Consider the following 14,400-nt stretch of genomic DNA (forward strand, 5'->3'; position numbering starts at 1 on the left):
TACTCAGTGCAGCTATTCATCCTGTGAGACATTGCACTTATTTGTGTGTTTGTGGTGACTACATGTTCAAGATGGCCTAGATTTTCTTCGAATTCACTTCAATTCCTCTTTGTGTGACCATGAAACCTAAAAGCTTATCGGAGCCAACCCCAAAAGTGCATTTTGTTGGGCTTAACTTCATGCTGTACTATTGAAGGAGGTTGAAGACTTCGTCTAGATCGGCCCAAGTGCTACTCTACCTTTTTGCACTTTACTAGCATATCATTGACATATGCCTCCATGTTCTAGCGAGTTGTTCTCTAAAGATATGATTCACCAACCTTTGATAAGTAGTGCTGACTTTCTTATCCCCGAAGGGCATCACCTGGTCGTCTAGATGCATCTGGATTTGGTTGTATCCAGAGAAGGCATCTAAGAAGCTCAAGAGCTCGTGCCTTGTCATCACGTCGATGAGCTGGTCTATCCTCAACAGGGGGAAGTTGTTCTTTGGGCAGGCTCGATTGAGGTTGGTGAAGTCGATTGAGATCCTCTACTTCCTATTGGCCTTTTTTACCATCACCACATTTGCCAACCACTTTGAGTAGGTCACTTCTCGGATGAAGCCGGTGTCTAGCAGCCTCTATACTTCTTCATTAATCACCTACAACCGTTCAGAGGTGAAGCTCCTCTTCTTCTGCCTAATGAATTGATAGCATGGGTCAGTGTTGAGTCGATGGGTTATGACCTTGGGGTCAGTCCCCAGCACGTCAGCTGCAAACTAGGCAAACACATTAGTGTTAGCCCTTAGAAACTAGACAATGTTGTCATGGAGACCACCCTCTAGGAGAGACCCTATCTAGACAGTTTTCTCTGAGTCATCATCGAAGAGGGGTACCTGGACAAGGTCTTCGATAGGTTGGCCACGGTGCATACAGCAATGACTCCAGCCGAAGGGGCTACGAGCACTTCAGCTCAGTCGTGCTCTTCCCTAGGCTTCTTTTCCTTGATGTCGACAAATTCACAGAGGTATCCGTGTTGGACGAGGTCTTTCTAGTGGTGACAAAGGTCTCAGCAACTCTCCTCTTATTGATGAAGCTATGGTCATGGATTTGAATCAATAGCTCGATACGTGATGTGTTGAGTGGGGTGAAGTTGCGACACGTCAGTGGTGGAGTCCTTGGTCTGCAGTCTCTACGACGGTTCGGTCTCTTGTTGTGGTCTGCCTTTCTGTCATTTTAGTATCAGCATTTTTTATCATGTCGAGATTCTTCTTCTCGCCTCCACAGAGCTTGACCTTCCTCGGCGTTCATGTAGTTTTGTGCATGTGTTATGAACACGGTCAGATTTTCTAGAGGATTCTTTTCTAAGGAGACGTTGAACCTGGACGAGCACAGTCCATTCATGATGGCAACTACAACAATTGACTGGTCTAGGTATTGGACTTGGAAGGCCTTGGTATTAAACCTTGTCAAGTATTCCCTCAGTTTTGTCCTTCCTTTTGCCACACTTGCATGAGGCTGGTCAAGGTCTTCCAATGTCTTCGGATGGTGGTGAGTTGTGCCAAGAACTACGTCTTGAGTTGGTCCTAGGTGGCGATAGACCGTAGTGGTAGGGTGGCATACCAGGTCCGAGCCACACCTTGGAGGGTTGCGACAAAGGCTTTGAACCCATGGATCTGAGGTTCCTCCGAGATGTTCACACCTTGGTCCATGACACACCCTGGAGCATCATCATCACTTTAAACCTCTCAAGGTGATCACTTAGGTTTGAGGTTCTATCGTACTTTTCAAACAGTGGGGATCGCCACCTAGGAGGAGGGAGCTCGTCCACGACCTCTTGCACGAACACTAGCTCTTTGGTTGGGTACACTTTTTCTAGTCGGTTCACCAGAGGAGCCTTGCTACGGTTTGCCTGGTTATGCTCCAGCTCGGAAGCTGGGCTCGGCCAATGAGATCAAAGATTGCTGGTGTGAGCATTGGCCGAGCCACTCTTTGGTGGGGAGTTGAGTGACGATGTGATGGAACCGACTATGAGCGTCATTGGCTCAGGTCTGAGGTTAAGAGTTGGACTTCCAAGATGGTTGGGACCACTCATGTTCTGGTTTGGTCTTTTGCCACTCTATAGGGTGCTTTTTGGGGTCCTTAATCCGAGGATCAACCATCGTGAGCACCTACACAGTGGGGAGAGTAGCTGGATGGGCTTGTCCCGGTTGTCCCAGTGCTTCCATCATCATGGTTATACAATCAACCTTTTGCTATAGGGAGTGGATTTGGGCAGGGTCGACCTTTACCTATGGCTAGATCTCTCATAGCAGGGATCTACGTAGTGAGCAGGATCCTTGAAATGGGGAGTGAGCTCCAGAGTGGTCAAAAGTGTTCTTAGGCATGGTTGTTTTTGTGTGTTTCCCATAAATGATGCCAATATGATGTTGTCTGATCCGATGTGGCCCGAACCGAGGACACAGTCAGATAGTCTTGCCAATTGGATGAGGCCGAGGTGGAAGGATGAAGACATGCACTGAGGTGACCTGCAAGCACAAGAAGAGTCAAAGGCCCGAGGAGTTATTCCCCATGTAGGAACTCTGCGCTCAAGTTAGTAAAAGACGAGAGATCGGTCGAGGCGAGTAAGGAAATGCCTTTACCTTGAATGCAATGGGTGTTGAGGTCAGTTGGGAGTCAAAAGTCCTTTACCTTGAGGGGGAGATGCCTTTATATAGTCAAGCATCCATGTTGTAGTCAGATTAGGTCCATGGGGTTGTCGAGATGAGGTTACCCATCGAGGTACTTAGGAGGTTCCCCTTTCCTCAACAGGGTGTACATGTTTCCTTCTCTGCATAGAACTTTAACTCCTTAGTATTCCTTCTTGCAATGCGGCCACATTTTGACGTGTCCGAGGAAGTCGACCACGATGCTTGACACGTGGTGACTCCGGCTAGCTCAGGTACCACCTGAACACTTACTACGTGGTAAGACAACCTTGATATCATCCTGCTACAACTCAAAAACACTCTGTTCAATGGCTTTAATTGGAGAGCAAACAATCAAAAATATGTTGTAGTCGAGTTCAACCATAAAAGTTCAGTCGGGTAGGGGGTGATTAAAATGAATTAAATAATGAATATTTCATGGTACATCTACCGCCGGTTGCTGTGTGGCTGCAAATAAGTCGGATCATATCCAATTTGAGTCCAAATTAGACAAACAAGGTTGTCAAGGGCCGAGTCAAGTAGTTGATACCTCATAACAGTTCACTCGGATTAAATTAATCTGATTAAGAATAATTTGCAGCATGAATAGGTGGTGGTGTGATCATAAACACATCAAATTTGCCCCATGGAAGGTCCCCTACATCTCCTTGGAAGCTTGGGACTAAGAAGGGGTGAAGTCGGATTTGTTAAATCATAACCTTTTTAAATGAAACCCGCAAAATATTTGGAAGCTTGGGACTAAGAAGGGGTGAAGACGAATTTGTTAAATCATAACTAATCTTTTTAAATGAAACCCGCAAAGTATGAGCAAGCAAAGGACTGGATTTAGGGGTGCAAGTCGGGTCGGGTTAGGTCAGGTTGAGATCAATCAGAAGTTGGGATAGGATCAAATTGGTCGAACTTCTTTATTTCCTTATTTCGCCAAATGTACTTATTTCCTACACTAAGGGATCATGGTAATTCAATATTAACACTATTATGTTTAAAGCATAATTATCATGTTTTAGAAAAAAATCACTTTAAATTTAAAATTTTTGACATTCAATATACATGCATACACATAATATAGATAGATAAATACATACATATATAAATATATAAATACTTGCAATGAAAAAAATACATATACATGCATTCGTGAATGCACATATATACATAAATATACTTACATCTATATATACATTTTATATAATATTTATAGATGCAAATATGAAGTTAAATATGGGTTTAGGTTCGGCCAGATGGTGAAGGCCTCAACACTAACCCAACCTAAAGTTAAATCGGTTTCACACATTTCAACCCTAACCCTTACCTTTGGGATGATTCGGGTTAACCCAGCCCAGTTGCATCGATAACTGGATTGGAATCCCATCATTCCAAATAGTAGTTTTACCAGGTCCAACATAATGTCCAAATTAAAACACTAATAAAATACAAGTCATTAATGGTGGATTTTGGATTCAAATCTCAGGAAAAAGGTTGGAAGAGGTAGAAGTGTATGTAAAAAAAAAAAAAAAGACAATAACTAACAACGGAACTCCCTACAACAAGGGAAAATTAAAGCAAGTGGTTGATATCGATTGGGTTTAATCGGAAAATCCTATTTGCATGGATAGCCAACCAGACCCTTCCCATGCAATTAAAATTAAACCCATACCTTCTCCTTTCATTTTCTTTTAATCTCTCTGGTTCTTTCCTCTCCTTTTTTCTCCTCTTTCTCCCTGCCTTTCTCTCTGATCTCCTCTTAATTTATTATGGGGTACTCTCATAACTATCTAGTACTCACCATATTCCTTTCTTCTCTTCTACTCTTCTACTCTGCAGAGGCCGCCTGTGTGCCTCGCAATAATTTGGAGCACTTCTGTCATGATTCTAATTTAACCCCTCCACCTCCACCACCTTCACAGCCTGCAACATCTCCTTCACCTTCACAACCCACCCCATCATCTCCATCATCTCCCCCCCATTCACAGCCTGCAAAATCTCCTTCACCTTCACGTTCACAACCAACCCCATCACCTCCATCTCCTCCTTCAAAGCCCACAACATCTCCTTCACCTTCACACCCAACCCCATCACCTCCATCTCCACCTTCACAGCCCACAGCATCTCCTCCAGCTCAACAACCCACCCCAACGCCTTCACCTTCAGAGACTACTCTGACGATCGCACCGACTCCTTCTGGCTCACCTTCTTCGGCCTCGTTTGATGCCTCTACTATACCCAAGATAATAGATCCAGCTATCAGAAAGATGTGCAGCGCCGCTGACTACCCTGAGCTCTGTCTCTCCTCCATCACTCCCTACTTAACAGAGAAGACGGATCCAGTTTCAGTCCTCGAAATGCTAATAAAAGCTTGCAACCATGATGCAGAAGCTGCACTGAACCGGTCCATAGAGATCATCCACGACCCCAAATCCTCCTCTCAGCTTTCTACCTACATGGACGTGTGTAGAGAAAGCTATGCCGACGCAGTGGACAACCTTCAAACCGCAATGAACGCAATCCCAGATCGTGACATAGGCACAATAAACTCCATGCTGAGCGCGGCGTCGACAGATTTTGGAACTTGCGACGATGCGTTTGCGGAGATCCCTCAAGTGACAGCACCCATGGCCGAGGTTGATGATAAGCTGATTAAGCAAGCAAGCAATTGTCTGGCTATCGCTAGTATGGTCTAGTGAGATCGATCTCATGTTCATCATCTTTAATGGATTACTAGATATCTGGCCCTGTGTTCAGCAACGGGAAGCCATAACTATGTATTTTGTTTGATACCCACTATCAAACGTTAAATCTTGAAAGCAGTTAGGCTGAGTTTTTTTCTTTCTTTCTTTCTTTTTTTTTTTTTTTTTGTTATTTGATTTAGGACACTAAAGTAGGTTTAATTTGTAATTAAACAATCCGCTTTTATGGGATCCATACTAATATATTAGTAATGGAACCTCTCTTAGTCCTTTGTCTTGGATTTTGGTTCAGGAAATTAAAGCATGATCGATGATTTTTCATTAAAGGATACGAGCAAACTTTCTATAAATAGAATTAGGGGAGCAAAAGTTTGTTGAATTGAAAGCCATTCACGTGTTTTGGGGAGAGAGAACCACGGTACGTAGCCGTAAGTATTAAAATAGTTAGTTAGGCTAAGATTTTTATTTGATTTAAGAGATTAAATTAGGTATTATTTGTAATTACACCACAGTTTATTTTGAAAAATAGGGTCCCCATCAATGCAATGTCTTGATTGAAAACAATTGAACAGTCCGTTTCAAGTTTCATCTATAAACCGAAAAAAAGAAAACAAAAAAAAGCTTTTTTTTTTTCATTTTTCCTAATTTTCTCCTATCCACACCATCAACTTGGCTTGGATTATCAACTGGAACAGATCAGCCTATTTCTTGTAGGTTATCCAAAAACAATGTTCGGATTGGACTTAGTTTGGCTTTACTGAATTGAAAATGGCATAAGGGTCCTTCAATTTGGGTTTTGTTTAACAAGCCTATGCATCATATGGGGCCATGCTAGTTAACAATTTTGTTGACCTGCACAATTGAAATGGTGATCCGGGTTATGGGCCAAATAAGCCTCCCTCACCAGGACGACAGGGGTGAAAATTGCCTTGACAGGGGCGGGGGTGGGGATGGGGATATGATTTATATCTTAAAACATTCTTTTATTTTAGTAAATCTATTTTTCAAAAATACTTTAAATAAAAATTTTGGGGATTTAGGTCCCTACGGGAGTACGGGAATTCATCTCCGTTGGGTATCAAGGATGGAGGGTAACTTTTATGGGGATTGGGGTCAGGGATGGGAATTTATTTCAAAATCAAAGTTGGGGATGGGGAATATGATCCTAGTCCCATTGCCACCCCTAATAGCAGCTTTTTGGTTCAACTTTTGACCAAGTTCCTACTACATGGTTCATGTTCACCATGTGGTTATATCAAAATTGTCCTCCTAGGCCAATTGATGGTGGCCTAATTGGTATGATTTTTGACTCATTGTAGCAAAGACATGGGATCAAATCCCACTACCACCAGGGTTTGGGGGTTAAGGGATGTGGGATGGCTTACCCTAATTTGTGTATTTCGATGAAGCCAAAGAAAAAAAAATGTACCTTACACCAAAAACAAATGCAGCCTTACTATCACAAAGAAGTTTTTTTTTTTTTTATTTTATCAAGTGGACACGATTACATGGATAACCAGAACCAATATTGGGTAATGTCTTTTTTGTATGACTACTTAGATGAAACTTGCAATGTGGCAACACTATAAACTTCAATTTACAATGTAGGTAATTGTGAGCGTCAGGGAAATGGCTCACTTGGACTAGAAATGGAGTTGCCACCTGATGTAACCGTTTCTGGTCACGTACCAATTTTTTGTGATTTATCATTTTTTTTTTTTGGCTAAGTGCCTTGCCATTTGACCTGCTCCCAGGAGAGGATGGTGGAGCTCCTTGCGTGGTGAGCTACTTGGTGACGAGCTCCCTAGTGGTGAGATACTTGGTGACGAGCTCCCTGGTGGTGAGCTACCTGGGTGGACTCGTCATTTGACCTACTCCTAGGCGGCCTGTAACTTGGAGCTCCCTGGTGTAGCACAACCCGATTGCCCTCTGTATGAGGTGATCTCCTCTCCTTTGTAGGCGGCGGGAGCTGAGGGACCTGTGAGAACTCCATTTTTCCTCCTCTTTGTAGGCGGCGGGAGTTAAGGAACCTACGAGAACTAAATCAGAGGACCCGGGGGTATTTTTCCGGCGGGGACTCTCCGATGCCTAAGTTAGCATTCTGATTGTAGGGAGCTTGGAGAGAAATGAGACATAGAGAGCAGGGATTACCTCCATTTTTTCATTTTTTCCCCCTTGTCTTTGGGGGTCAGAGTCCTTATATAGTGGTGTCCTGTCAAATCAGGCGTAACAGCCTCTATCAAATCAGGCGTAACTGCCTCTGTCTCTCTGCCGCAGCCATTACTGCCAGAGCTGAGGTGGCGGGTGCAGGCGGCTGTTGTAGAGTACGGCTCTACCAGTCAGGGACAACTCTCAAGACTAGCAGGCATGGCGCCACCTAGCGAGAGACGTGGGCACAGGTCTCCGGATCTGTCAGGTACGGTTGTCAGGCAGGAGATCTTCCTGCAATACGCCGAGCTGCCCCTAAGTGTTGAGCTACCTGTAAGTGTCGAGCTGCCCCTAAGCGGCGAGCTCTTCGTAAGACGCCAGGCTGCTTGCGGAGTGGCCAACTGCCTGTGGTGAGCTGCCTATGCCGAGCTACCTATAAGTGTCGAGTTGCCCCTAAGTGGCGAGCTCTTCGTAAGATGCCAGGCTACCTACAGAGTGGCCAGCTGCTTGTGGTGAGCTGCCTATGCCGAGCTGCCCCTAGCTATACCGAGCTCTGCGAGCTATGCCGAGCTGCCTGTGGTGAGCCACGCCGAGTTGTCTGTAAGTGGTAAGCTGTGGCAAGCTCTACCGAGCTGCCTGAGCTTCCCGAGCTGCCTAGTTGTCAAGAGGTTGCACTTGGTTTGCATGAGGTGCCAAGTGTCACAATTTCACTAGAGGGCCAAATTCGCCCTCATCATTTGCCCCCCACTCCTGAGCTGAGAGTAACTCAGCGAAGGGAGTAGATTTCTTCTTTTGGCCCGTAAGCCGATGAGATAGTAAGTGCTGATCCAATTCCTTAGGCTTTGGGATTTGCCTGTATGTGGCAAGCTTTGTAAGGTTTGGAGGTTTCCGCCAGTTCAATAGTGTATCCCTTAGGCTATGGGGGCAACTTATAGTTCACTTTTGCTGATTTTGTTCATGCCGAGGAAGCGACTAGGTATTTAGCAATAGTGTGACCCGTAGGCTTTGGGAGCCACTCGTAGTCCACTCTTCTTGACTTTGCCCATGCCGAAGAGGCGACTGGGTCTTAAGCAGTAATGTGGCTCGTGGGCTTTGGGAGCTACTCGTAGTCCACTCTTCTTTGACTTTGCCCGTGCCGAAGAGGCGACCAGGTCTTAAGTAGTAATGTGGCTCATAGGCTTTGCCTGTGAGGTGCTGTACTGACCAGGTGTCGAGCTACCTATGAGGTGTCGGGCTGACCAGGTGCTGAGCTACCTGTGAGGTGCCAAACTGACCAGGTGTCGTCCTTCGGGGGCAGCACTACTAACTTTAGCTCACCAGCTCACACGGGAGCCTTGGAAGACTCGACCAGTAAGGGTGCCTATGTAGTCTATTGGCCGCCAACTCCCGTGGAAGCCACGAAGAGCTCATCTTTGTAGGGGGGACCTTGCGAAGAGGACTGATGAGGCTTTAACTGAATTGAAAGTAAACTTAGTCTGTTAGCTCCCTGCATAGTCTTTGAGTTCAAAAAAAATGTAAACTATAAAGCGAGAGATTCAATTTCTAAAAAGTGAGGACTTAGCTTTCTATGAGAAGAGGACTTAGCTTTTGTAGGATGAGAACTTAGCTTTTTGTAGCGTGTTCCCATAAACGGCGCCAATTGATGTAACTGTTTCTGGTCACGTACCAATTTTTTGTGATGTATCAATTTTTTATTTTGCTAAGTGCCTCGCCATTTGACCTGCTCCTAGGAGAGGATGGTGGATCTCCCTGCGTGATAAGCTACTTGGTGACAAGCTCCCTGGTGGGGAGCTACTTGGTGACAAGTTCCCTAGTGGTGAGCTACTTGGTGATGAGCTCCCTAGTGGTGAGCTACTTGGTGACGAGCTCCCTGGTGGTGAGCTACTTGGTGACAAGCTCCCTGGTGGGGAGCTACTTGGTGACAAGCTCCCTTGTGGTGAGCTACTTGGTGATGAGCTCCCTAGTGGTGAGCTACTTGGTGACGAGCTCCCTGGTGGTGAGCTACTTGGTGATGAGCTCCCTGGTGGTGAGCTACTTGGTGATGAGCTCCCTGGTGGTGAGCTACCTGGATGGACTCGTCATTTGACCTGCTCCTAGGCGACCTGTAACTTAGGGGATGGTGGAGCGCCTTGGTGTAGCGCAACCCGACTGTCCTCCGTATGAGGTGATCTCCTCTCCTTTGTAGGCGGCGGGAGCTGAGGGACCTGCAAGAACTCCATCTTTTCCTCCTCTTTGTAGGTGGTGGGAGCTAAGGAACCTGCGAGAACTGAATCAGAGGACGCGGGGGTATTTTCCTGGCGGGGACTCTCCGATGCCTAAGTTAGCATTCTGATTGTAGAGAACTTGGAGAGAAATGAGAGAGCTAGAGAGTAGGAACTACCTCCATTTTTTCATTCTCTCCCCCTTGTCTTTGGGGGTTAGAGTCCTTATATAGTGGTGTCTTATCAAATCAAGCGTAACAGCCTCTGTCAAGTCAGGCGTAACCGCCTCTGTCTCTCTGCCGCAGCCGTTACTGCTAGAGCTGAGGTGGCGGGTGCAGGTAGTTGCTGCAGAGTACAGCTCTGCTAGTCAAGGGACAGCTCTCAGGACTGGCAGGCACGGCGCCACCTAGCGAGAGACGTGGGCGCAGGTCTCCGGATCTATCAGGTACGGTTGTCAAGCAGGAGATATTCCTATGATACACCGAGCAGCCCCTAAGTGTCGAGCTACCTATAAGTGTCGAGCTGCCCTTAAGCGACGAGCTCTTCGTAAGATGCCAGGCTGCCTGCGGAGTGGCCAGTTGCCAGTGGCGAGCTGCCTATGCCGAGCTACCTGTAAGTGTCGAGCTGCCTCGAAGTGGCGAGCTCTTCGTAAGATGCCAGGCTGCTTGCAGAGTGGCCAGCTGCCTGTGGCGAGCTGCCTGTAAGTGCCGAGCTGCCCCTAAGTGGCGAGCTCTTCATAAGATGCCAGGTTGCCTGCGGAGTGGCCAACTGCCTGTGGCCAGCTGCCTATGCCGAGATGCCCCTAGCTATACCGAGTTCCCCGAGCTATGCTGAGCTGCTTGTGGCGAGCCATGTCGAGCTGTCTGTAAGTGGTAAGCTGTGGCAAGCTCTGCCGAGCTTCCCGAGCTGCCCAGTTGTCAAGAGGCTGCACTTGGTTTGCATGAGGTGCCAGGTGTCACAATTTCATTGGAGGGCCAAATCCGCCCTCATCACCACCCATTAGATAAGTGAAATGGAGCTGATGGGTCCTTCGGGATGTTTATTAAAAACCATTTTTCATTTAGAGACTCCAGCAGCCTGAGGCCCAACTAACGAGTTTGGGTAAGAATGTAAGACTCAGATGGGAGAGGGAAGGGGTTAGGCACCCCTCTCCTGAGTCCAATAGGTTAGGCCCACATGGTGAGACACAAACAAACAATTCATGATAATATGAACAAGAAACAAGAACAAATAAAAAGAAACTACTCTATCAAATTTATTATTTATTTATTTATATTTTATTTTCTATTCTTACATTTTATGCCATCTATGTTGCTGATTTCTATTTTATTGTTTTTTTATTTTTCTTTTATTTTGGTTTGTTGAGAGACTATTGTTCTCCCTGTAATCGGTTTTCCTTCCCCTTCCTTTCTAATCCTATCTTCTAGGTTGTTGAATCCTCCCCTAACATAGTGTCGGTTCTAGCCATCAACCTCTAGGAATGGCAATGGGGTGGGTTTGGGGTGGGACACCCCCTCCCCATCTCCACCCCGAAATCAAGATACTTTGCCCCATCCTCGGCGGTGGGGCAGGGCATCCACTCCTCGTCGGGGATGGGTAATCCTCGAATTTTCCCCGCTCCAAGGCAACTTCTTAAAAATTATTTATTTTGTGGACAATTTACACATATAATATAGGAATTTGGGGGTATTTTAGGAATTGAATTATATTGCTTTGGGGTACTTCAAAAATGGAATTATGGAATTCTAGGATTTTATGAATTTATGGAAAACTTAGAGATATTTTAAATATCAATATTAAACCTAGAGATATTTTACTAATTTTACCTTTGGGTTTGGGGCGAGTTCGGGGAATTATATACAAAACACATCCCCGCCCTATCCCTAGTTTGGGGAAAAAGCATTTTCCCTGTCACCGTTTAGGCCCGAGGAAAACCTGCCCCATTTGGGGTGGGGCGGGGCCCCTATTTGACTGGGGAAATTGCCATCCCTATCACCCTCCTTGTTTTTCATCTCCTTTACTAGGAATAACTATCAAGAAGAAGCAAAACACATGGGGTCGAGGGCAACAAGGGAATTTTGTTGGTGTACGAGGCCGATGGGTCCAAACTGTAAGCAAGATAAGAGTACACATCAAAGACCCCGGGTGTTATCCCAGGGGAGGAGACTCTGGCAGTCAAGTTAACCAAGTGCCAAAGAGGGGTCGGTCCAAGCTTGAGACGAGGGCTCGAAGCTTAATAGCTAAGGAGAATTTTCTTGGGATTATGAATGCAAGAGAGTGAGTGTGAGTAAGTAAGTGTGTTTACCTTGAGAAGAGCACCCACTTTTATAGCTGACCTTGCCTTGGAGTGGTTGGACGCAGTTGGTGATGTGTAGTCAGGATTTAATTTGGTCAACGTCACGTGGCACAATCCGAGGCTTGCCAAGTATACCTACATCACTTGCCCCCCACTCTCGAGACTGTAGTGGCCAAGGTCCGGTTGTGCATTGAGCTGAGACCTCAACCTTGGCCGAAGAAAGTACTACGTATATGCGTGGAGGTGTCGGATGGCGTGTTGGGTGGAGGCCTTGCTTCGACTGAAGAAAGTATCATGCAATTGCGTGGAGGTGTCTGCCTCGACTGCTGAGGGCTCTTCTTGGTGGTTGTTTGGCAAATGCTTCCTTGCTTGCTTCTCACCTCATTGGGAGAACACGATGGGCCGAGAAAGTAGGATAATGGCTGGCACGGGTGTGAGACATCCGCATTCGTTGACTGTGCCCCGTACGAGTGTCATTGTCATCCAGTGTAGGTCTGTGCATGGGAAGGGCGTCGGTGTTGACCAGTCATGACCGTGTGTGAGACAGTGCAAAGGGTCACCCAATTCAGGTCGCTCCTGACCTAGAGTTGATGCCACATGTAATGCGTCATTTGGGCTATCAGGTCAGCTATTTCGCGACCATTGGATCAAAGAGATTTGAGTCGTATGTTTTCCTTTAAATAGGGACGTTGGTTAAGCAAGTCCTAACCATTCGCTCGATCCTTGAGTTTTCACTTGTGATCCCAGAGACCTCGACTACCAACCAGTCGACTCTTTAAGGCTTCTTTTCTCACTCAAACACTAGGTAACAGACTCCTACCTTCAAACAATGTCATTCTCGGACTCTGGACTTGAGTGCTTATGAACTCTCTGACTAGAGTGATACTAGTAGTTCCTCTTCCACCTTGTCCAATAGTAGGAGTGGTAGTAGTGAAGCCAAGAGCTCCCCTCGGGCGCTTGGCGTCCTGGTACTAAGAGAGAGGACCACCCCCAGAGGATCCGAGCGCGACCAAAGGAATAGGGATTCTCCCAATGAAAGTATTGGCCCCACGAGGCCGAGGGCCGACACCACAAACTTGTGGCCACCCCTGGCCATGTTTGCTGAAAATTTCAGAGCAGGGTTCAAAGTTTTAATGCACTCAATACACATGAACTTGGGTATTTGGTGTTTCAGGTGCCTCCAAACCATTTTTTTAGTTTTTAATATTATCACAAAGGGATGATGATAATGCTATCTAACATTTACATTTTTCTTTTGGGATAAGCCTTGTTTGAAGGCATACTGCTAACTTACCCAAATGATGGGGCGTATCAATCAACACTTTGAATCTTTATCCGAAGAGCCTATTTTGATTGTCAACCAATAAAGTTTGAATTTCCTCCTCACATCCACCTCACAACACTTCCATCCATGCATTGAGAACATATTCCCATGACACTAGGGATGTAAATGGATTATATTGGATTCAAATCAAGGTATATCTGAATCCGATCCAGTGCATTGTAAATCTAATTGGATCTCATAAATACTTATTCTTGTTCGAGTCTGATCATGATGTCGGATATCCGAATATGATCCAATATGATTTAATTAAAAAAATAAATTATTAAAAGAAAAATAAAACATAACAGTTTAAATAAAGAAAAACAAAAAATACAAGTATTTTTTTCAACTATTTTCATCATATATATACATGTTTTTATAAAAAAATAAATAATATAAAAATGTATAAAAACATAATATAAATAACATATTTATAAGTAAATAAATAGCATATATATTATATAAATAAATAACATATATATGTTGGATCAGATAGGGGTGATTCGAATCTAGTCCAATTTTTAATTAGATCCAATTATCTGATCTGATCCGATCCGATCCAAAATAGGGATATACAAAATCCAACAAAATAGGATCAGACTTCAGATAGGAGTGGATCGGATCATGATCCGGTCCATTTCCACCCCTGCATGACCCACCTCACAACACTTTCAGCTGCCACGAAAAAAAAAGGACCAATTTTGTGAGGAGGGAATCTGGATTCCAATCAATTGTTTGATAGACTATCTTCTTAGCCTATTTGAATAACTTATTTCGAACACCATAAAACAACTGAACCAATTTACCTGAATCTTCAGCTTAGTTGTCCCAAACATGCCCTAGTAAAAGAAAGGCATTGTGATGTAACTCTTGGGTTTCATCCCGCCTAAGGATGTCAACGGATCGGGTTCAGCACGGGTTTGCCTCAACCCTAACCCGACCCTCTAGTGGCCCAACCAACCTGACTTTAAAATGCATGATTCCAAGACCCGACCTGGCCATATAGGGTCTAACCCGATACCAACCCAACCAGACCTCTAACATTTCAATTGCATGTT

At 45.2% G+C, this 14,400-nt stretch overlaps 1 protein-coding gene across 1 annotated transcript; it reads left to right on the forward strand.

Annotated features, from left to right (window-relative positions):
- The first annotated feature begins 4,361 nt into the window (after positions 1-4,361).
- Positions 4,362-5,516, forward strand: LOC148861290 (uncharacterized). The gene has a single exon (XM_088982467.1). The coding sequence runs from the start codon at positions 4,441-4,443 to the stop codon at positions 5,365-5,367; it is 927 nt and encodes a 308-aa protein (XP_088838593.1). The 5' UTR covers positions 4,362-4,440; the 3' UTR covers positions 5,368-5,516.
- Positions 5,517-14,400: the final 8,884 nt, after the last annotated feature.

Source organism: Nelumbo lutea, chromosome 4 (genome assembly GCF_056320005.1).
Source record: "Nelumbo lutea isolate HS-2025 chromosome 4, American lotus-T2T, whole genome shotgun sequence".
Classification (NCBI taxonomy): domain Eukaryota; kingdom Viridiplantae; phylum Streptophyta; class Magnoliopsida; order Proteales; family Nelumbonaceae; genus Nelumbo; species Nelumbo lutea.